Source organism: Podarcis pityusensis (genome assembly GCF_964106645.2).
Source record: "Podarcis pityusensis genome assembly, chromosome: 8".
Classification (NCBI taxonomy): Eukaryota; Metazoa; Chordata; class Lepidosauria; order Squamata; family Lacertidae; genus Podarcis; species Podarcis pityusensis.
The window spans coordinates 38616919-38641273 of NC_138033.1; the positions used below are offsets into that span (position 1 = coordinate 38616919).

At 43.1% G+C, this 24355-nt stretch overlaps 1 protein-coding gene across 1 annotated transcript in view; it reads right to left on the minus strand.

Moving 5' to 3' along the window:
- Nucleotides 1-4021: 4021 nt before the first annotated feature.
- Nucleotides 4022-24355, minus strand: part of GNAO1 (G protein subunit alpha o1) — a 175074-nt gene continuing 154740 nt past the window's right edge. The window contains exons 7-8 of the mRNA XM_081015876.1: nucleotides 8525-8678; nucleotides 4022-7457 (exon numbers count right to left, since the gene is read on the minus strand). Coding sequence (XP_080872002.1) covers nucleotides 7270-7457; nucleotides 8525-8678 — 342 coding nt within the window. The 3' untranslated portion in view covers nucleotides 4022-7269. The remainder of the gene's footprint in view (nucleotides 7458-8524; nucleotides 8679-24355) is intronic.

A 24355-nucleotide genomic window follows, 5' to 3' on the forward strand; every position in this document is an offset into this window, starting at 1 on the left:
TATTTAACAAACTTCTTTTTTGAACACTTTGCACATCTTCTCTCCCCACCACTCTCAAGTATCAGTGAATCCATACAGATAGATTGTCAAACTACGAGCTCTCTTACCCTGGAGGAGGGTCTGTATCATCCTACCAGAAGTAATGTTATTACGCAACAGTTGCCGATGTGTGGTAGATCACCTATGGGTTCACTATTTGGACACTTGATCTGAAAGCTCTTCCTCAAATTGCTTTGAAAGCGAAGTACATTTTCTGGATATATTTGAAGAAATCAAGTAGAAAAGCCGTTCTCTGCTTACTCCCTTCCATCAACGCCACCTCAGTTACCCACATGGTGGCAGTCTTTACATTTGGATTCTCCATCTGACTGACCCACTTCAGTTATCGGAAGGGTGAAAATGAGAGTGAAACAAAGGGACTGGGAATTTTACTCAACTTTAGATCAATTATTTTGGATGAAGCAAAGTGAGGCTTTTGTATTGTGCTCTTTTGCTTCATAATATTTTTTACTTTCTGGCTGCACTTTCAGGAGGGACATGGGTGTGCTCATTCTGTCATTTATGCCCCAGTGTATGCTGGAAGCTCAAGCTCAAGTCTGGTTTGTAACCTATTCACACAACCAACTTAGGTGTAAGCTGTTTGGTTTCTGTCACCAGCTGTGAGGTGGTTGCACGGGGATATCCTGGAAGAAGACCTTTCTAGGACTAGATCTGCATTTCTGGCATAAATTATTGAAACGAGTGTGGGAAGTTGTGTGTGGATTCTGAAATGAGAAGGGGAGTGGGGAAAAACAGCATAAGTCTTGTGTTGCATTCTGTGCAACTGCCTTGTTCCTTCTCTGCTCCCTGAAAAACAAAGCCTAGCCATTAAGAGAGAGTAGCCAAGCAATGCTGAGGATTCCCCTGAGAGCTGGAAGGCGATTCTACTGCTTGCCTGTTGCAGCTGTCATCCAACCGGAGCCTCCCATAAAAAATCTGGTTCATGAGCTGCTGTGAAAACCAACGCTTAAAAAACTCTGAATTCAGTGATACTTAGTAATAATCCTTCTGTTTTTATATAGATTTTATCTAGATACCTAGATATATAGTTCCTTATTTCTTTGATAGTGTTTATATGGTTTTGTCATGGCCTTTGGCTAGTACAATAAAGCTTATCTACATCTAGTAATAATCCAAAGGCTCAAGCAGCAACACACAAAACCAGCTAGGGCCTATGGACACTTTGTTCTTTGCAAAGACAGTAAACTGCTTCACGAGTCAGAGGAGGTGAATCATCCCAGGGACAAGGAAAAACACAGGGTGGATGTTCACAGAGTCTTAGGGTTCTATATGGATAGATTTCAGAGTAAGAGCAAAAGTTCTTACTGTGTTTCTGTTAGGCAACAGAAATGCCTGCACCTGCCATTTTCAGGGGACTGAACGGTTCCATTGTCACCCACCTGAATCACACTTGAAAGCTGCAGCATTAAGAGAAGACTTCCAAGTCTGAGTAAGACAGTAACTAATTAATTCCCAAAAGAGAGTTTTCATACCACCTCAAAGACTTTTCAAAGTGGCCCCTACCTTTGGCTTCTATACAAGTGAAGATGAATCAAGGAATGTAGATGCATGTGTAAATACATCTGCACACGTCTTCAGCCTTTTTCGGCCCAGGACTTGCTTTTTTACTGTATCCTGTGACACTGTCAATCTTTGGCCCCATATGTATGCATGTTCAAACTGCTTCATTAGCTGTAAAGGAGAAAGAATTCTTGCAGAAGAGGGAAGGAGGTGTGGCATCTGCAACTATAGTGGTATTAAAGGTTAAATAGTTTTGCCTTCCTTTGCATTTGGTCTCTCCAAGTCTTTCTGTTTTCCCTTTTCCTCTCCACTTAAAACCAAAAGGGTGCTAAGGTCACTGCTGTGAGACCTAGCAGCTAAAGCCCATTGCCTTTTACAGTCTATCACCCTTGGGGGATTGCTGTCCCTTCGCCAAAGGAGAATGAGCACCTCTGTCTGTCCTGGAGATCTGTCCCAGTCCCCACTCTTGCCAGGAAGGTATGCACAGACCTTCACAATACATTGCAAATCACAATACATTGCATATCACAATACATTGCAATACATTGCATATTGTGGAACCTCAGGGCTGAGGGCCAAATGTGGCCCTCCAGGCCTCCATAGCTGCCCCTCTCCAGGTCAAACCCTTCACTAGCTCCACTCCATCCCCTCCTTGAGTTCTTTTGCCTGGCTGGAGTAGGTATTGTGTCCATTTCACAGACAAATAAGTCTGGGACCTAGGGTATTTTCTGGGTAAAGCCTCTTGTAGCTGCTGTTAGCTTGTATGAGCCACACTTCCCAAAATAGGACTTGAAAGCACTATTCAAATAAAGGCTGTGCTGGGCTGGGGGGGGGGGCAGGACTGGCACCAGAACTCTTCAAATGATGGACGCACAAAGAACAGCTTGACAAGTGCACCATCCTGTTATCAATGCCCAATGGGAAGTCCACAAGCAGGACTGTGCAACAGCCCTCCCCCATCCTCCAGCTTCCCAACAGTGGAGGAAGGTAGCCTTATCCTCCACAAATTTATCTAAACCTCTTTGAATACCACTTGAAGAGCTGGAGAGGAGGCAGAACTCGGCAAAGCCAGGAGAGAAAGCTGATTTTTGCTGCTTTAAAAGGATACCCTTGGCCCAGCATAAGGGGCACTATAAAGGGACACAGCCACCTATAATGCCCTAATGCATAGTAAAATCACTGTTCCTGGGACTGCCAGGAGCACAGGATGGAATGATACCTAAGCTGCAGTCCTATGTACATATACCTGGGAGGCAAATCCCATGAAATTTAGCATGGTTACTGCTGAGTATGCACAGGATCCAACTGCACAATTACAGTTTCTTAGCGCACTAAGAAATCCAATTTTCAATATCCTCCTCAGGTTGCAAGGCGGGGAGGGAGGTCGGCAGCATTTTCTGTTTTGCCTCAGGTGGCAAAACCTCTTGGGTTGGTCCTGGGCTAGATGCCTACATTATAGTTGAAATCCACTGTAGAATCAGGCATATTGAGGCCCATTGAAATAAACAGATTTACATATATAACTCATGTGTGAAGCCTCAACAAGTGAGACTTTGAACTGCACCTGTTCAGAGCGACAGCCGGCCATGCCCTGTTCCTAGGTACCCCATTCCGTTTCACCTCCTTTTCTGTTTTCTCTGCTCAACAGCCACTAGGACAAAGTACACACCATGCATTTAAAGCGCACCCCCCCAAAAAAAAGAATCCTAGGAACTGTAGTTTATTCTTCAAAGAACTACAATTCCAGCACCCTTAACAAACTCTAGTTCCCTTGATTCCAAGCCCCCCCCCCCTTTTGGAGGGGAAATGTGCTTTAAATGAATGTTGTGTATGCAACCTTAAGTTAACCCCGTGTCATCCTCCAAAAGCCGGAAGGTGCCTCTCTAATGCAGGGAACTTCCTGTCTTCATGTGAAGTCACAGTACTACCTTGCAGGGTGAGGTCCACAAGGAAAGGAGACTCCCCATTTACGAAAGTCATCCTCCAACTTGTGGGGGGAGGAGATAGCAACAGGGGGGAGAGTTATTGCACTTGTCCCTGCCATAGCTGTCAACTTTCAGATTTGAAAATAAGGGATCAGCAGCCTCACCTGTCCTAGGGACAGTCTACAGTATCTAACAATCCGGGATAGCAGCGGAAAGCAGCGGGAAACAGCGCTGGAATAAGGGAATTTCCCGCAAAAAAGGGAAGGTTGACGGCTATGGTCCCTGCTGGCTGCCTCCCTCACCCACTAGGGTGCTTGAAGAGGGCAATTGGTACTCACTAGGCTGACCACCCTAGGTATCCTCGGAGGTCCCAGTTTGAGGTGGGTTTGTTTGAGGACGCTATAAAAGATCCCAGGATATGTCTATCATACGCATATACTTGCTCAAAAGGAAAAGCAGTGAGGGAACATAATATATATATATTTACAATAAAATGACTGTAGAATCAGAAGGTGAGAGAGAAAGAGCCTCAGTGGTACAGACAAACATTCTCTTTATTAAGCTACACATGAATTTTTTTCCATTAGTCAGAGAAAGAAATTGGCAGTGTCTAATAAGATCACAGAAACCTCACCGATTGGTAATAGAAAGGCTTAGAAAGACCTGGCGCTTTTAGAATGAATATATATATATATATATATATATATATATATGCTTGTGTGTGTGTGTGTGCATGTGTGTGATATATATATATATATATATATATATATATATATATATATATATGAGAATTTCTCTTTATTTTATTCTGTTTTTTAGACAGGTGCAGTTGGCTTTTTCCAGCAAAGGTACCTCTTAAAAGTGAAACCGTGAAGACATCTGATCGCTAACCAAAAAGTAGATATGACAAAGGGTCATGAAAATGGTGGCTTTTTAAATAATGTAAACACTACATTCGATTTTTGTTTTCGTTTTCCTTTTTTTGGTGGTTTTTTCTGGTGTATTTTTTATTTTTTTTAAGAGATTATTTTATTTTTTTCTTTGTTTTTTGTATTTTTTCCCCTTTTGTTTTTGCAGCACAAACACCCCCACATGAGAGAAAGAGAGAGAAAACACCATTCACTAAAAGGAAGGATTGTAAGGGCAAGGGTGCGAGGGAGGAAGAGGAAGCAGCATGAAAAAAAAGTATTCACAGGGAAGCATGGTGGGGGATTAAAAATGAGAATGGAACAACAAAAATAATGCCCTCCCAATTTAAACTAACCCACTTAAAAAAAAATTAAACAGAAAAAGGAAAGGACATTGGTAATGCATAACACAGTGTCATTCGGAAGGGAAAAAAAGTCAAAGACAAGAGCATTTAGGGAGGCCAAAGACAGCTGTGCTTATTATTATTATTTTTAAAAATACAAATCCAGAGAGTGAACGAGACAATTCAGAACAGTGAATCATTATTAAACGAGAAAGTTAAAGAGACATCCCTCTCTGCTTGCCTGGCCCACTCTGAAGGCAGGTGTGTTGGATCATTGTGTAGACAAGAGGCTTTTGGGGAGAGAACGCTTTCAGGAGCGGGCAACAATTAGTACAGCAACGATTAAAATACAAAGAGCCACTAACAATTCCCACTGGGATTCTGTTGCTGACAATCTTTTTGCACCTAAATGTTACCACCTACAAGGTCATGGCTAAGGTGAGTGAGATGCAAGGGCAAAGGAAGGGACTTGCCTCCGTTATCCCATCCCCCCTGAGCAAAAAGCAGCACCTGTAATAGTAGAACGGGAGAGGGAAAACTGGGAGGCCCATAACTCCTCCATTTTATTCTATTTTTTTATTTTGCTGCATTCCCCACAGATGTAGGGTGTCTTGTTGGCTGGGCAAGCCGTTCCTGAACTTTCTCGGCTGATCCCCGATAGCTGGCAACCCTCTATATGAAAGGTTGTTGGGGTCTGCGTCTTAATGGCCATTAGAATCTGCCAAGATTTAAGATGGCGGTTTGTATGGGTCAGACTTCTGCTTGCTCAAAGGTTTCACCCTACCAGTGCCAACAAGCAACCGGAACCAAGTCCAATAGAAAATGTCTCTCTTAGAATGGGTTCACAATGCCATTGTGTGTGTGTGTGTGTGTGTGTGTGTGTGTGTGTCTATTTATAGATCTCTGTGTTTTGTGTGTGTGTTTTAAATAAAGCAAGAGGGGAATCGGGGGTGGGGAGAGACCTTTCTGTTCTTTTCTTTCTTAACAAAATCCGTAAGGAAGTCAAATCTTTAATTTCTCTTCTTTACCCTTTCATCATCATCATTAAAAAATTCTCTTTTTGTTTGTCTTAGGTTCTAAATGTAAAGACTAGTCTAAAACCAGGTTTTACACAGCAAACCTACAGAAGTGCACAGCCACCATTCCAAAAATTCAGGACATCAGACACCGAGGCGATACGGAAGGCTGCGTGTCTTTATATAAAGGCTCAAAGTTCATGCTACTAGTGAAGAGGATCCGCGCTGGAGAATCATAAATGGAGAGTTGGGGGAGGGGGGCCCACAGGAGGCCTGGTCTGAACATAAATATTGGGTGGATGGGAGCACGGAGACCCGGAATCAAATATATTAGAAAAGGAGTAATCCTCCAAATAAAAGCTGTACTTAAATTGCGATAAAGGATGGGGGATGTTTTCCCCACCATCTCTCCTACATAAAGAGCTTGAGCACGGACTGTTTGTGAGAGAGGGGGAATTCTTCCACCTGACCTGCGGGGTGTAGGAGGGATGCTATCTCAGGTACAACTTTCAAATTGCTGATAGAAATTCCCTTTGCCAGTCTCCCATGCTGGTTTAAAGAAGCAGAGACAGAAGGAGGCCCCTTTCTTTATATTCCTGAAGGATTATATATATAAACATGGTCAACGAAGGGTGCTGGCCTGTCACCTCTATTCTAACTCTATTCTGTTTCTTTCTCCCCGCAAGCTCCCCCTCAGTTTTCCCCCTTTTAATAGGTTTTAACTACTCCATAGCTGAACGGAACTGAGGATCCCTGAAAGCTCAGCGGCCCTGTGGCAAATGATGCATTGCAGCAGCAACTTAGATGGTGGTACATCTTTTTAAAAAATCCACAGGAACTGGGCAGGGGAAGCCATCCTTCCCCGCTCATACCCTAAAGCACCCTATGCACAAAGGAGTCTTAAAAAAAATAATATTACCACTTTTTTCTTTTCTTTTTTTAAGAAAGTTGATTCCTTTTAAAACTCACGTAGTATCTTATGCTATGTGGACGGCGAGTTTAGAAAAATTCAGAGTATGGTCTTTTTTCTTTCTTGTTGTTTTCCAAAAGCATCTTTTGCAATGAATTACCTGCCATGACTAGTGCAATCCGATGCATGTCTACTCAGAGGTAAGTCCTGCTGCTTTCAATGGGGGCTTACTCCCAAGTCAACAGGTATAGGCTTGCAGGCAACGTTACTTTAGCAGAAAGGAAGGATTTTAAGGTGATGTCAGGGGCATCAGTGCTACCCAGTACTCTTCTGAGGCAAACTAAAATAAATAAATAAAAGGAAAAGGAAAAATGTTTTTATATAAAAATTTTCATTATGCCTTTTTATTTACCAACTTGCATGATTCATCATCATTATTAATATTATTATTATTATTGTGTTTGTGTTTGCATGTGTGTGTGTGAGAGAGACTCATATTTTGTTTTGCCTTTTTTTCCAAATATTTTATTTTATTTTCCTCTCGCTGTGATTGTTTCCAAATAAGTTGCTTGCTATACAGGATGGGATGGAGAAAAGGGAGAGGGGTCAGTATAAGCCGCAGCCTCGGAGGTTGTTGGCAATGATGATGTCGGTGACGGCATCGAATACCACCTGGATGTTACCCGTGTCTGTCGCACATGTCATGTGACAGTAAATCTCCTTGTTGGGCGAGCGGTTTTTGCTTTCAAATTGTGCTTGGATATAGGCTGCAGCATCTTCATATGTGTTGGGACCTGCATAGAGAGGGAGGGAGGGGTAGGAGACATTTAAAAAAATAAAAAATAACGTTATAAAAATAAAAATACAAAACTCAGCACAAGTTTAGATGGTAGCTATAAAATAAGAACAGGAGAAGAGCCTCACTACTCAATCAGGTCAAATGCTTATCAAGTCCAGCATCCTGTTCCCACAGTGGCCAACCAGATGGAAAGCCTGCAAGCAGGACTTCTCAATGGACTGCAAGCAAAATTTATTCACGGGAATGATGACTAATACCAACCAAACATACTCCTCTGTACATACGGATCTTAGAACTTCGGAAACGGTCAGATCTCATAGTGGTCGACCGGATGCCTGAGGGAACTCACGAGTGAGCCTTCTCCTCACTGGTATTCTAGAAGTAGGATTCGTAAGGATGTGGGAAATAAAGTTATTGGAAATGTGATCTGATGCTAATCTGGGAATTGGGCTCTGAATATAATGAGCTATTTTCCTGAAAGCAGCTTTGTTTGCCAAATCCACTTCCAGATCAATCTGAGGTGAGTCTACTAAATTAGGTGGATCTGAACCATTTCTTCCTAATCTGAATGCATATTTGAAACACCCCCCCCCAGTATGTGTTAAGGCTCAATGATCACTCATTTTCTTGACATGCTAGTTTTTAAAAATATATATTAATAATACTGGGAGTGTTTGCATGTTGGGGAGGGGGGCTTTCAAACATGCAGCCCCCCCCCACTTGCCCTGTGAAATGGCACAGCCTGGCAGAAGCTGCCTTGTGTGATTAGTCTGATGCTTTTTTTCTGCTCATAGACGGACACTTCCTTCCCACTGATGAGAATCTGCCAACTCTCTGTGACATCATGGTAGCTCAGCTGATGCCTCGGCAGAAAACAGGAAGGCAATCAGCCAGAGTATGTAGTCTGTTTTCTAGGGGAGTTATCTCTCAGGCAGGACTGGATCAAATATCTCCTGGTTTACACTTGGGGTTTCAGCAGACTCTGCTCCATGGGTCAGTCTTTTGTTTTTCGTTTGCTCCACAGCTGGATCTTGAGCACCCTCAGGCGCTGCCATTACATACCTGTATATTCAGGGAAGCAGATGGTCAGAGGTGATTTCTTGATCTTCTCACCAAACAGGTCTTTCTTGTTGAGGAAGAGAATGATGGAGGTGTCAATGAAGAATTTGTTGTTACAGATGGAATCGAAGAGCATTAGAGACTCATGCATGCGGTTCTATGGCAAGGCACATATAGGAAGAGAAGAAAAGAAAGACAAAGAACGAGAGAGAGAGAGAGAGAGAGAGAAACAAACAGAGAGAAAGAAACAGAAAGTTAGGATTAGAGAAAGAGAATAGTTACCAAACCAGCAACTGAGAAATGATCAAAGATCCACGTGTACCGAAAACCCAAAGAGTTACATATCATGAAGAAGTGAAGTCAAGAAAATGGGTGGTGTTATGATGTCTTCAGGACCTATTCTCCACCTAGCTTTTCTGTGTCATTTAGATAAAGCTCTCCTGGAAAGATATGCCCATGAGAATTACAGAGAAACAACAGTTGCCATATCTGTCAATTAGGATCAGCTTTAAAAAAAGCCTTTCCCAACCTGCTGCCCTCCAGATGCTTTGGGCTACAATAGCCATCAGTCCCAGCCAAGATGGCTGCATGATGTTCGGGCTGATAGGAATTTTGTAGTCCAAAACACCAGACCCTCCAAGTGTCCCTGTTGTCCAGGGACAGTACCATATTTACAGAACCATCCCACTTTTCCTTAGGACATCCCTATTTTCAGCGGAGAAATGTTGGAGGGCATGACACACCTGTAGGGCAAGTAGGCCGGCCAGAGAAGGCTGAGCGAAAACATCTCAGAGCAATGAGCTCTTAGAACCCTTTATGATGGTTGGTTGTTAAAGAAACAAACCAAAAGGGCTGAGCCTTAGGTGGAGAGGACAGAGAAAAGATATTGCTGAGGTACATGGGAAAATGTCCCGTTTCATTCTGATTTGTTTACAAGGAGATTAGATGATGTTGGCTATTTAATGAGCATTCAGTCTGATTTGTTTTCAGGGAGGTTAGATGGGAGTGTGTCAAAGGAAGGGTTATCAGTACACTTTCCAAGGCACTTCACCATCCTTTTCCTTATTGCAAAAACCCACTCTTTGGGGGAAGCAGGTTTGTTGTGCAAAACAACCCAATCAGCTATAATGAAAGAAAACTGAATTTCCCAGTGTGTGATTGGATCCCACCTGAAAGCAGGGACAGTCTGGAAGCATCAGACTGGCTCAACATGGTGTGCAGGAGGTGTTGCACAGAAATCATTAAAACTTAGGCTAGGACAGTTTTCAGGTTGCTCCAAGAGCTCCTGGTCCAAAGGAATACAAAAGTCATTATCTGGATCTATGTCTAGCGCTAATCATTCTATAAACAGATGCAGCCCCAAACAGGCCTCATTTATTTGAGGGACTGATACCTTGCCTTTCAAGAAAGCTATTTCCAACCAGTATCTTCTCTAACAATTTGACTTTTCTTACTCCCAAACCTTGGTTCCCAAGGGATTGCCTCCCCAGGTTTAAAACTATATATATATATATATATATATATATATATATATATATATATAGACTCTTGTGAGACATATACCTTTATTTAGAATATTTCTAGGCTTTCTTTTTAGGATATAATCCTCACAAGCCAGTTTATAATCAGAATCAAAATACTTTAAAGCATAAAAGTATTTTATAACTTTTTATACATTTTTATACTTTATAATGGTATAAAAATGTATAAAAAGTTATAAAATAGCATCTTAGAAAGAGTATTAAACATTTTAAAAATGGTCCATAGCTTTCAGGAATTTCACACACAAAAATTAACCACTGAAATCTTCCCCAATCTGGTGCCCTCCCTAGGTTTTGGACTACCACGTCCACCAGCCGAAGTCAGCTGATGGAGTTGTAATTCAAAACATACAGAGGGCACCAGATTAGGAAATGCTGCTCTTTGAAATACATGAGCTTTTAAAAGCCTTCTGAAGATCTTTATAGCAAGGATCAAAAGTGCATTTTGCTGGAGGCCCAGTTATGGAGCTCCCTTCGAGTTCCAGTACATAACACTGAAGATGATCAGTATTGACATCTCAAAAAACCACAGCAGCACAGAGTCTCCACCTGACTTTCCCCATCCAAGCCTTAGTGTCACCACTTGCATATCTCCCAAAAAGATGATGCAGATTGGCATAAAACATGCACGTCCAAAGCGAGATAAATGTTCTTATATGGTCACAGACCCAGCATAAATAAATTAATACACCAAAATAATACAATTTCCAACACACACTGAGTTAAGAAATATGATACTTAGAACCAAACAAAGACAAAATTAAATCAACAAAACCCCTTTATGGTCTTTGCAGCAGAAAGTAGAAACCCATCAACTGTTTCCAATATTATCTTGTTCATGTCAGTTAATAAGTAAGTTAAATACCATCCAAAAGTCCTTCTTGAGTTTCCCATTTTTTCGTATTCTTTTTCAGGGCACTTGAGAGAGTCTTTAGACTTTCTTTATTGTTTGGATGAATGAAGGGTTGAGCTTAATTTATTGTTACAAGATGGCCATGGGTGCTGTTTGTCCCCCTTCCCACCATTTCCACAAAACATTTCCTTAGCGCTTCACAGCTTTCCTGGCTGCCTGCACTTCCTGATTTAGAAAAGCTCTGGGGGGAAAGTTATGCTATCTCCCTGGAGCATTAACTGAAACATTTGATGACAGGAAAGATGGCTAACAAGTAGAAATAGGGAAGAAATTTGATTAACTTCACATTTAGAGGTGAACCTACTTAATTCACACTTTCTGAATTTCTGAAACACACAAACCAAAATAGAGCCAATCTTCAAAATGGACACTTCTCTGAATTCTACAATGCAGTTCTCCAGCCAAGTAAGGACACTTCCCAAAATTAACATACCCTGTTATTAGTGCTGGGGAAGGAGAGGGCATATACTAGGCCAGAGGAGAAGCGGTCACATACTGCTGGAGTGAGAGTCCTATAGCATGGAACTGTGCTCTTCTTGGGTGGGTGATGGCGGGTGAATACTTGTCCCAGGTAACAACTGAGGGTGGGTTAAGCCTGATCTTGTTGTACAGCAGGTATCTCCCAGTTTGATGTTTCTTGGCATTGACTGATAGAAAACCTGTTAGCTTTGAATAGCTGGCTGTGTGAGAGTATACTTGTCTCTGGTATGCGTCTGGGAAATGAGGGGGTGGGTAGGAATGGGGTGCCTATTTCCAACCCAGTGATCATGGGGAACAGGGCTTACCCTCTGCCTGCCACCTCTTGTGGGGTGGACATTGGCTTTAAGCCCTGTAGCCATAAGAGAAGCCTTGTTGAATCAGATGAAAGGGATATTGTTCTTGGAATTTCAGAACATAAGAAGAGCCCTACTAGATCAGGCCTAAGGTGTATCGAATCAAGCAATCTGTTCTCACAGTGGCCAACCAGATGCCTCTGGGAAGCCTGCAAGCAGGACAGGAGTGCAGCAGCACTCTTCTTCACCTGTAATTCCTGGCAACTGGTTTTCAGAGCCACTGATAACCTTATCCATCATGAATTTGTCTAATCCCCTTTTAAAGTCATGCAAGTTAGTGGCCATCGCTATCTCTTGTGGGAGCAAATTCCACAGTTTAGCGATGGAGAACACTTCCTTTTGTCTGTCCTGAATCTTCCAATATTCAGCTTCATTGGATGACGGCCCTGAGTTCTAGTATTATGAGGGATGGAGCAAAACTTCTTATCCTTTCTGCAACTATACTATGCAGAATTCTATCTGCCTCTATCTGCCTTCTATCACATGTTCCCAAAGAGACAGGACAGACTTTCATCGTTTTCCTAAACTAAGCTGGCACCAACACCTTCTGGTGCACAGCAGATGGAAAAAGAAGTCTGCAAATCACATGGCTACCCTAAAGTTAGTCTTTGCTGCCTCTCAAAGAGGCATTGCCCTCAAGGGAAGCATGTCTGTGTCAGGGTTGAGCCCAAGAGAGAGTTTTAAAGGGGCCTCTTTGACCTCCTGTTCCTTTGAACAGCTGGGCCATTTGGCTTCCCTACTGCATCGCAATTAAACATCCCTGCATTAATTGGAAGAAGAGTACATTGCAACAGTTCTGGCTATTAAAACCTGCCAAAAGTCAAACGCAAACCACCTCATAAAACAATTTGCCAAGTCAGAACCAGGAAATGGGATTCAGATAGTGTACTGGGAATTGACTGTCCAGAAACCCCATAAATGACACTTGTTACACAGAGAATTTCCTGCTTTCCTGCTTTGTTTTGAGTGCCACCATGCATTAATGGCTGGGGATCTTATGTAGGAAAAGAGCTTGTTACAGAAGCAGGTTGGCCGACTGGTGACTGCATCTTGTGTAAGATAATGACTTTCAGGCACAAAGCAATCTCCCCACTGGAAGAAAGGTTTGCGATGGTGCGATGACGAGAATATGGCAGAAAAGGGGGAAGCCTTGCAAGCCTTTACATGAGCAGGATTTAGGTATGTAGAGCTTGTCTACAGAAGTCTCTTCAACATGAGGCCCTCTAGATATTTTGGGCTACAACTCCCATTAGTCCCAGTCAGTGTTGCCCATCAGCCACCATCCAGTATTTAATCTAATCCAGGGATAGCCAACATGGAGCTGCCCAAACGTTGCTGGACCATCCCTGACCATTGGCCATGCTGGTTGGGGCTGATGGGAGTTGGCATCCCATCTAGAGGGCATCATGTTGGTTGTCGCTGATCTAACCCTTTCAAAAAGACACATGTAGCACAGCCCTCTCAACTCCAATGTTAGTTCCACTGTGGTCAACAGAGTCCCAAGTAAGCATACTTAAGGTTGCAGCTTTACTCCATTGTTCTGCAACTGTGCAGAGAGTGTCTACGCACACACAATATGTACGTCCATTGGCTTTGTTCAGAACTTTAGCTGAAAGTGTAGTCATTGGGAGTCACCAACTCAGTACAGTAGTCACCAACCCAGTTCCTTACCCCATGCATCCACTTAATGTGCAAAAAGGATGAAACACTCAAGTTACCATGGAGGAATCCTCACTGGGCAGAAATTTCCTTATGAAGAAACATGTATTATACCACTCACAAACATATTTACAGCCCTGTTGCATCAGGCCAAAGGCCCATCTAGTCCTACATGTTGTTCTCATAGCAGTCAATGAGATGCCTATGGGAAGCCCATAAGTAGGACCTGAGTGCCACAGTGCTCTTTAACTTCTGATTCTTAGCATACTGCCCTTGGCAGTGGAGGCAGATCAACATCACTAGTAGCCACTGATAGCCTTATCGGCCACAAATTTGTCTAATCCTCTTTTAAAACCATCCAAGTGGGTGGCCATTGCTACAACTTGGTTTTGGGCGTTCTCTAGTTTTACCTATGCACCATGTGAAACAGGACCTCTTTTCACCCATAACAGACAAAACTGTTAATCATTCTGCGATTTCCTTGAGGCTTTCTCAGAAGAGGAAAACCCAATAAAATATCTCAAACGCTAGAAAAGAGCTGGCATTTTATTAACATTTGGTAACTAATAAATACATTACTGACAGCCAATAAATTATTACAATAAGAATCAAAAGACCTATTAAATCAACAGACAGTCATTCGCACTCCATACAAAATGACAGTTAATAATGGTTCAGAACAATCAAATGTGCAAAAAAATTAAAAACAAAATTCAGCAACTAACCAGCAAAGAAAAAGTAGGATTTAGCAAGCATCAAGGGCCCTTCAAAATTTTTGTATTTATTTATTTAAAGCATTTCCCTAAAAAATAAAAAAATCTACTGTGGGGAAAAAAGGGTGGGAGGCCAATGACGACCAAGTGTAAAGATGTTTGGAATGCAAGTTTAAAGAATGTAGCTGAATTGTTACATTAGGGCAAGGGCAAAATGGTTTGTGCCAATCTAGTGATGCATGCAGACAAGAAGCAGGCTTTTAAAAGTGTATAGCTAGCCTAGCCTTCCTCAACCTTTGGATTTTGTGGACTACAACTCCCATCAGCCCTAGCATCATATAGCAGTGCTGGATGGAGACAATGGGAGTTGTAGTCCAGAGCATCTGGAGTGGACCAGGTTGGTGGATGTTGTCCTAACTGGATGATGAACTGTGCCTGCAAACTTTGCATGTGGGTCATCCCCCAATACTGTTGCCAGGGGTGCATGTGTGCAACCAGGGTCAAAAATTGGGCAACCCACCAGTTTAGGCCCTCCCCCCACATCAAACAACTGATAGGTGCCATGGCTGATTTTCTGACAGGGAATGCATCTGCAGACAGTGGGACTGAAGTATTGGCTTGAAAACCTGCTTCAAGGTGCAACCCAGAGTGCACCCTGAAGGGTTTATATCAGGGATGGGGAACCTTAGGCCTCTCCATCCAGCACTCAATACTCTCTCCAGGCCACACCCACTTCCACTCAGGAAACACCCCTCACTAGCCCTGCTACACACTCTCTTTGAATGCTTTTGATCGGCTGGAGTGTGACTTAATATAATGTCTCTAACTTGGCAGGATGAAGGACGGAAATTGTGTGTGTGTGAGAGTGGAAATCTCTGGCATGTGTGGTTTGAATAAGCTGAAAGGTAAGACTCATACCTGTTAGTCTGGCTACTTTGGCCTCTGGCCACACCTTTGGCACATGACCCCTCAGACGGGAATGTGTCCCTCAAACTAAGAAAGCTTCCTTACCCTACCCTTGGTTCCCTCTTTGGAGGAGGGAAATAAATGAGTGAGGACTGAATGAATGAGTATCAAGAATCTCTCCAAGCCACAAAGGAAAATCTAAGAGAAGAACAAAGTACAGTCATACACTGGTTTTTGAACAGCTTAGTTCTCGAACGTTTTGGCTCCCGAACACCGCAAACCCGGAAGTGACTGTTCCAGAGCTTCCTGCAGCCAATCAGAAGCCGCACTTTGGTTTCTGAATGTTTTAGAAGTTGAACAGACTTCCGGAACAGATTCCGTTCGACTTCCAAGGTACAACTGTAGTGTGAAAAACACGCACGTCTACTTTATTACCCTGGCTGTCATTTTGCAAACAATGGGTTGTAAAATGGAACCAAATCTACAGAGAAGAAAATAGTTGTAAGAGGGAAATCCTCTGTATTGGGTGGTGGGTGGCGGGGACAGACACTTTCAAAATAAACTAATTAAGGCTAAGATGCAGAACCATAAAGCCATGGTAGGGGCACTGCAAAACATACGGATTCCCAGAAGAGTGGGAGGGATGGGGTTGGGTGGGGGATACAGGCTGCCCCAAGTTCTTCAGCAGTTGCAGCAGTCTTATTTATGTGCTGCACATAAAACCTAGGGTTCACAGCCAACCCCCACCTTATGCATCAAGGCAGATGTGTGCATGTAGAAACAGGCTTCCACATGCACAAATGGCACGGTGCACATTTGGTAGACATCACAATGGTTGGGCACATCTTCTGTTGCCAAAGGGAAAGTGCTCCTCTGCCCCACAGAGACTCTAGCTCAGCAGTCAAGCACCTGCTCTGCATGCCAAAGATCCCAAGTTCCTGGCATTTCACCTGCTTCTCATGAAGCAGGTGATGAGTAAGCATTCTCTCTGAAAAGGACCCTGGAGAGCTACTAGCAGCCAGAGGAGCAACTAGAGGTGGTGGAGGAATTCAAGTTTGCTTGCATTTTAATGAGAAACTAATTCACACTTTCTGAAACAATATGAGTTTGGAAACATGGATATTCTTAGAGATTGGCGTGTCTCCAAATGTTGTGATTCAGTTCTCCAACCAAAAAATATTTTAAAAAAGCACAGTTTAAGGAAAAACATGCATAAAAATGCATCTATTAGTGAAAATAACACGAAAAAAACAAATTATATTAGGGGAATCATTTGCAAAAGTGTGTGTATTAGTCAAAACTGAACACAAATTATACTTATTGGGAGAAATTTGTACTGTGCTGACGAATTTTCATTAGGATTTGTTTTTTTAAATCTTAAATTGCTGCAGAAATGTGGAGAACTGAATTTGAGATGGGAAAAAAATGAAAACCGTAAGAGAACGGAAATGGACAGATTCACCCATCCCTAACTTCAACACTGGTGATGGAGCAGTTTCTTCCACCACACTTTGAAAGCAGCTTAGGGAACACAGGGCAGGCTTCATGACACAGAGCTCTGTCCTTCAGTACCTCATGGCTGTCCCTGTGGCAGATGCCACACCCTGTTTAGTGGTAGGGTTGACCCTGGCCCTAGTCTATTTCACTTATATAGCACCCTGCTTCCCTGGAACACAAGGGAAGTTACAATGGAGATCTTGCATCTAGGCACTAACCACAACTAGGCTTGTTTAGCTTCAACAAGGTTGCTGCATCAGGCTCCTCCAAGTCATAATCAAAACTGCAGGTTGCTGAGTTGGCTCACTAAAAAAGAAAGATAAAAAGAAATCCAAAAGCTGCAGCTTGGCGATCCCTTTGGTTACGATAACCGAAGAGAGGTCACAAAGGAATGAGTGAGCTTTTGACTTCAGAAAGGCTCTTTGGCACACTTAAACCCAATGCAGCTTATTTCTGCATAGACCCATAAAGGATTTGTTTTGTTTTGATTTGCTTCACCTCCCGACTGATTAAGAATTGCTGGGGACACATGAGGCCACCACCTTGCTGAAGCTAAGCAGTGCTTGGGGGGGACTGCATGTATCCCACCTGGGGCTCCAGGACTGAAGAAAGGTGAGTTAAGAGCAAATTCAGAAGACTGCGCACTGATCTGCACAGTTGTCCTTTGTGACCATTCACTGGGTTTCAATAAAGGGATTACCTTGCTATTACTACTGATGTGGTGCTATCTCAATTTCACACATTAAGGTGAACATAACTGAGCAGACCAGGCGTCAGCAGACAGCTTTGTCAGGCAGCTGCCAATGGCAAAACAATGCCTCCAAGGCCCTGACGTAGCATTGCTCTGGAGTTGGATATAACCCTAAGTCTTTAGACAATTCATACAACTCCTGTTTTCCAGTTTTGCCTTAGATTTTTTTTTTTAACTGCACTTCTTATGGTTTATCATACTAATCCTATGTTTTAGCAATGTTATTAGAATTGGATGATTGATTTTAACACTGGGAACTCTCTGCTCCAATCTAACCTAAGAAGAAGGTGTTTATAAGGCTGCAGAGATTCTACAATTATTCTCAACAGCCTTCCCCCTAAAGAAGACTTAATAATGTTTTGTTTTGTTTTTTTAAAAAAACCACAGCTTGGAAATTGCTGGTCAATGCCATGCTAAGGCCTTGAATACTGCCAAAACTTTCTTTTCTGCAATCAGCTGGAAACAGAATTAAAACAATGGTTGAAGACGGCAATGAAAACATTTTTTTATCCTTCCAGTATCAAACACAGGTGGTATGTGCCAACAGGACAGTAGTTAAATGAGGCTGCTGAGAAACAAGAGGGGTGTATGTGTGTCAGCACGCTTGGAGGAATCCCAAGGTTTACAGAAGTGCCCTGTATAATAATAATAATAATAATAATAATAATAATAATACAAACTAAGGTGGCAACTCTCCAACAGAAAGCAGCTCAATGAAGAATGATTGTGAGCACTAAGCATGGGTGATCACGGGATGCTCTGTTTCACCAGAATGGCTGGTTGGGGCCTTAAAAATTTCTTTTAGGAGGAAGGATACAATGCAACATTTCATACAGGCCCCACTCGTTTTTATTCAGTAATACCACCCCATGACTAAGATCTTTCTTTAATGTTTATCCACCCACCCCATCCCCATTTTTCTAAATAAAAAAGCCACACAGGTCATAGCCTTTCCTAGGAAAGGTGCTTCAGTCCTCTGGTAAGTGGCTAACTCATAAGGCAGCAGTGGGGAACCTTAGGCCTGAGGGGTGTGTGTCAAAAGCATACCACCTTTGGGACTTCCGGGGTGGCGCCATCGGTAATGGTGGATTCCCTCTGATCCGGAGGGACTGGCTCCACGGGAAACGGGTCTGTTCCGCTACGGGGAAGCGGGGACCCTCTAAAAAATCACAGGCGGATGAAGCCTGTGACCATGGGACTCGGCGGGCACCTTTTGCGCCCCCCCAATTCGTAAAGGAACCCAATTACGGGCTCCAGAGCGAAGAGGGGTTAGTGGCGCGGTGCTGAGAGTCAACTGCTTCTTCCGTGGAGTGAAGCCGCACAGCCATTGCCGGAGAGCGCCACCTTTTTCCTGGGACAATTTGGCTACAAAAACAAACTACCCGTGAGCAGATCAAATTTGGACAATTGGACTTTAAACAACGATCTGTGAGTAGAATGGAAAATTGGATTAAGAAATTCCTCTTAATTTGGCACTGAAGCGGGAAGGTCTAAACAGGAAGTCAGCCTTCCGTTTCTTGTAGATAGATTAAAGCAAAGACATGGCAAACTAGAGTGTAGAAAATCGTTTGTAAAGGATCAACTTTCATCATCTAAAATTACTGAACCCCCTTTGGAAGCAGGAGAAGAGGGGTTTTTTCCCCCGGATTGCTTAAACCTGCAGAAGAGAGTGTAAGAAAAGTAATTTTCCACCGTCTTGAACCTGGGAGCGGGGTGTCAGGACAGACGTTTTTGGGAAAGTTCATTGACTATAGACAAATGTTTTTGACAGACAGTTAAAAGAAGAGAAACATAGTGATTCCATTGTCCTCTTTCGCACTTTAAAGGAACAAATATTGACAAAATATCTGAAAAGGAAACTTTGTTGTTAGATCTGCTGTTAAAAAAAAAAAGAGAGAAAAGAGTTGGATACAAATAGAAGTTCTTCCCCTAGAGGGAGCTTGTGAAACTGTTACTAAACTTGAACTGGGGAGCGTCGCAGCTGCAACAGATTAAGATCGTGGGAATAGACTTCTGACCTTGTATAACAATGTACTCAGAGGCTCTGGTGCGTGCTTTCTGCAAAACAAGTGCTTTATTGGAACAGTTACATGAGAAGATGGATTTGATGACTGTAGCGATCAGAAATTTTGGACAGGTAGTGGGTATCTATATAGAACCCACTCAGGACTCAATTCAGGAATGTGCTCTGACAGATCAGATGAAGGAGGAGGTTGTGGCTGGACCCCGAGAGGCAGAGATGGAGGGAACCGTGGCCCAGCAGAAACATGAGTGGTTGGACCTGACGAATGAACCTGGAAAAAGCCAGATTTGGAGAGATAGAGTCTTGTTTGGTTTGGAGATGGTGGGCTGGATAGACCACCCTATGCAGGGATGTTTTGACTTTTCAAGTCTGGCGTTGGGTCGGGAGGAGTTTGGAGTTGTGCGGGTCCTCAATTTTGGAGGGACCTTGAAACATGTTTTTAAATACCACATGGAGTTCAGTGTGGACTATGGAAAAGGGGCTGATCTGTCGAGAAGGTTCAAAAATACTGTCAAGCTGGAGTCTCCACGAGTGAAAGGAGCAGAAGACAAAGTAAAGTACAGGTATAAATATGAAGAAGATCTGCGGAAGGGACATGGAAGAGACTTAAGGGCCTCGGACATAAGGTTACCAGGTTAATGAACTAGATGGATGGGATAGAAAGGACTGACAAAACCCGTGACCAGGAGGAAGAGACGTTGGATGAAGATTGGAGAAAGTTTCAAAAAATCTATTTAGGAATGTTTTCTAAAATTAATGAGTATTAAAAAAGATGTTGGAACGAAATTATTTGGCTTTAGCAGAAATGTTAAAAAGAACTATGCAAGAATATGTCATGGTTATGAGAAATTGGTATAGATAACACTCAAGCTTTAAGTTTTAGGGTTTTTTATAGTAAGATAAGGTTAAAATAGATTAAGGTAATTTAATGACAGAATATTATGAAAAATGGGAAGGATTTGCTGTGATAATCAATAACTAGAATACAAAAAAGGGAAGGGTGAGGAGGTCGATGAAATAAGGTAATGACAGTTAAGGATTTGGGAATATTGGATCTGTTTTTAAACTTTTGTGGTTTATTTTTGTTTTTTGATTTTGATGTGTTATGTGTTTTGTTTTTTGCTTTTAGATTTTGATTTTTATCGACCTGTATTGTTTGATTGTGGTTTGTTTTTTCCTTGCTTTTTTCTTTTTGACTTTTCTGTAATCTTAAAATTCTCAATAAATATCATTTAAAAAAATAAAAAACAAAAACAAAAGCATACCACCTTTTTTCCAGGCCACACCCCTCCTCAGCTTCACCCTGCACCTTCTTGCCTGGCTGGAATGTGTCCCTGAACTCCCATAAGGCCTCTTGCTTATCCGGACAGAGGATAATTATTGGGACATCAGTATCACAGGAGGAATCCACAGTCAGATTTGCACAACAACGGCTGTGCAATTGCTATCCATGAATATAAGGTAGATACATACATTCTGCTAACTTCTTACCAATCTCTACTTTCATTCAAACAAACAAACAAACAAACAAACAAACAAACAAACCAACCAACCACTAAGTTTCTAGTTCTTATGGCTGTGACAATATGCTTGAATCTGAACATGCGTGGGTGATGACTTTAAAGGCTTTAATGTCTTTGCCCCTCCCTTGTTGTTAAAAAGACGACTCCAAGAGGCATTATGCAAAACAATAGAATAAACTATGCACATATGCTAAATTTACATAATTCATACAGATTGTGGTATCCAGTTTAACTTGGCACAGAAATTGGATTTATTGGATGCAGAATTTCAACTACTTTAAAACACAGACTATGTGTACACCCATAATCTGAGCATCACAGGCACATTAATGTTGGAAAAGGCATAAACACTAAATAAACAAGCTGGGTTTTTTTCTGAGTGGCCCCACAAAGGGATTTACTTTGGTACTGGATGTTATGTTATTGCCATTTCAAGAACCGCAGCACTCTATTCTGCCAATGGAAAAGAGGAAAGGAAGAGCAGAGTGGAATGAATATGATTGCTGTGGTTACCAGAGGTGGTTGGTGCCTACTGAGATGGTAGGGAGCAAAGCAGGGAGGTCAACAGTAGGTGGCACCAGAGGCAATGACAGGTGGGGTCAACTATAGTTTTATCTCCATTCTCCTCCACCCGGCTGAATTCTACAAGGGCAACACTGAGGCTAAGGAGGAGAAAGCTGACAGGCAGTTCCAATGGTCGCAAATGGAAAGGCAGGCAGCTTGGCTGAGGGCAGACTGAGGCTGTGGGGGCACTGCCTCGTTCACCCTCGTTCATAGATCAGCCTCCACTGGTGGTTAACAGTCCTTGTAGAGGGCTATTGTAACATGAGGAATTTGGATTGAAAATTTGGCACTATATTAATCACACAGACACACATCTGGTTTTAGTAGTGGCACAGCTTTACAAGGGTATATTGCTTCTTGAAAGAGAGAGAGAGAGATCAAAGTCCTGTTCAACTGCCATGAGATTAAGGCAACAGCAGATTAAAGAAGAGGTTTCAGGACATTTGCTTTACTAACAATTACTGCCTGATTTTGTGCTCTTAAAAATGAGCACAACTAGGATTCCCCATAAGTTTGCTTTGAAAATGTGGGATGAGGAAATCCAAGAGTTCTTCCCCACATCTCCATGGGTTCAAGGCCCACTATGGTTTGGGATACTGAGTCCTGTCTTTTAATGCTCACATTTTGGTGTCCTGCTACAAGGTTTGGCAGTGAAATGTAGGGCTTCTCAAGCCTTACTCACCTTCGGCTACCAAAAATCCAGAATGACATAGGGACTTGAGCTCCCAAAGTTATAGAACGAATGTAAACAATTCCATCTCAAAATTTGTATTTTTGAATTCACTCATCAGAGTAAACATCTCATCTATTTCAAAATTTCACATTCATATATCAGGCATGCACATTTCAGTCCAAATTAGCTTCAGCTCAACTTTGTTAAGCCACTTCCACCTTAGGAGGAGGTGGAGTTGCGGGCACTCACAACCCCTTCACGTGCGCAGGGGTGTGGTCAGCCCTGGGCGATTGGGGGGGGGGGATTCCCAGCTGCATCACTACCCAGGCAACCAAGCCGATTGCTCTGGGGGTGTGGCCTGCTTGATTTAAGCAGGACGCAGCGGGAATCTCACCCCTTTTTGCATTTCCAGCTGCTCCCGTTTTCCCACCCTCCCGCCCTTTAGGTTTTTTCATCTCTTGACTTTGCTATGGACTTCAGTTGGTCGTCGTTGAGGGCCTGGTAGGACTTTTTCCACTTGGCAAATTGGCACTGGCCAATTTTTTGCCTACCTCATAGCAAATCGTCACAGCTTTGTAAGGTTTGGCATTGGAATATTGCTGGAGAAGAGAGGAGGGGAGGTAGCGCCATCACCTCCCCCGCACATTGAAGGGTATTCTGTTAAAGGATTCTGGGGGCGTGGCCCTGTCCGAAGCCTGGGGAGTCTAGGGCCTAAGGCAAGACCCCTATCGGTGGCCCTGGGGGAGCTCCTAGTTGATGTGCATCAGCAGGACTCCCTCTACTGGTGGTTAACCCTTCCCGGACTCCGCGCAGACGGGCTGGAGTCAGATATAGTTGGTTAGGTCCAATGCCTAAGCCAATACCACTCACAATCTGTAACCATTAAAGTTGTGGCCTTTTTAAGCCCATTAACCTAAAACACTGTTGTCAAGCGTCTTATTCAATCTTTGGGGGGGGGGGGTCAGGACCTTGCCACGCACCTATTGTTGCTGTGACCCAATGTCCTTTACCCATCTATTTGAGTCTGAGGTCTTTTCCTATTTCTTGCCTTCTCTCTTTCTGTCACCTTCACCTACCCACACATCATTCTGAAACTGCATCTGGCTTGCTGACACTCCAGAGGAAACCCAAACTGAAAAGTCCACATGGGCATTGGTATAAACACTGCAAGAACAATTTGTGGATGACTCATTGGAGTGTGTGTATGAAAACTTCATCTAATGAAAAACTAATCCCAACGTATTAGGATTTCGCCAAAATCAACAGACAAATCACTGAAGGTGCCCCTTGCTCTATTGACATATTGACTTTATACCACTTTAACGGCCACAACTTCGCTCAACCTCAAGGAATCTTGGGAACTGAAGTTTGGTGAGGCTGCTGAGAATTCTTCATTAGAGATCCCTAGTGATGATGCCTCAAGACATTTTGGTGCATGAAGGAAAATACCAAATCCTTATGTGGAGGTCAACCCTTTAGAAAGTTTCACTCCCTGCCTTCATCTACCTCTTCGTTTTACTCTGCTGCATCACCTTGCTAAGGAGGAGGGTCAGCCTTGATCCCAGGAGAATTTGCTGACTACAGCCCCAGGATTTCTGAAGACCAGAATAATTCCCAGCCCTCTGCAAGCAATCAGTTCAGAAATAGAATCTGTCCCGCCTCCTGGCAGCCTGCTGTGCTAGGAGAACGAGAGAGATCAAGGGAGGGAATAGAGGGGGGGGGAAGGGAAAGATATGGGGGAAAGGATGGAGCAAAGCTCCATTGGCCCTGGCTCCACCTACCACTGCCTACTGAAGAGGGATAAATAGGAACCTAGAGAGCTCCTTACACCAAGTCGGACCACTGCCCTATCTAGCATATTAGGGTCTGCACTGCCTGGCAGTGGCTCTCCAGCCTTGCTGGGAGACGCGGGGGATTGAACCTGGGTCTTCCGGCATGCAAAGCAGGTGCTCCACCTCTAAGCTACTGCCATTCTATCTACAGTACAGTTACTGCCTTCAGGCTTTAGCATGTGTTCTTTTTTCATTTGGGGAGCACACATCTGCTTTAATGAAACCTACCCCCCCCCAATGACCAGGTACTGTGTACTTTGTTGAGAATGCCAGGGCTAATTTTGGTGAAGGCTTCATGAAAGGCTGAGGGAAGCCTTAACGAGAACACACTTGGAAGCATGCCAGAGTGGTTTCTGCAAAGCTAAGCGCAACTCCTGGGATGAGGCGGAGCTGAAAGAGCCACAGC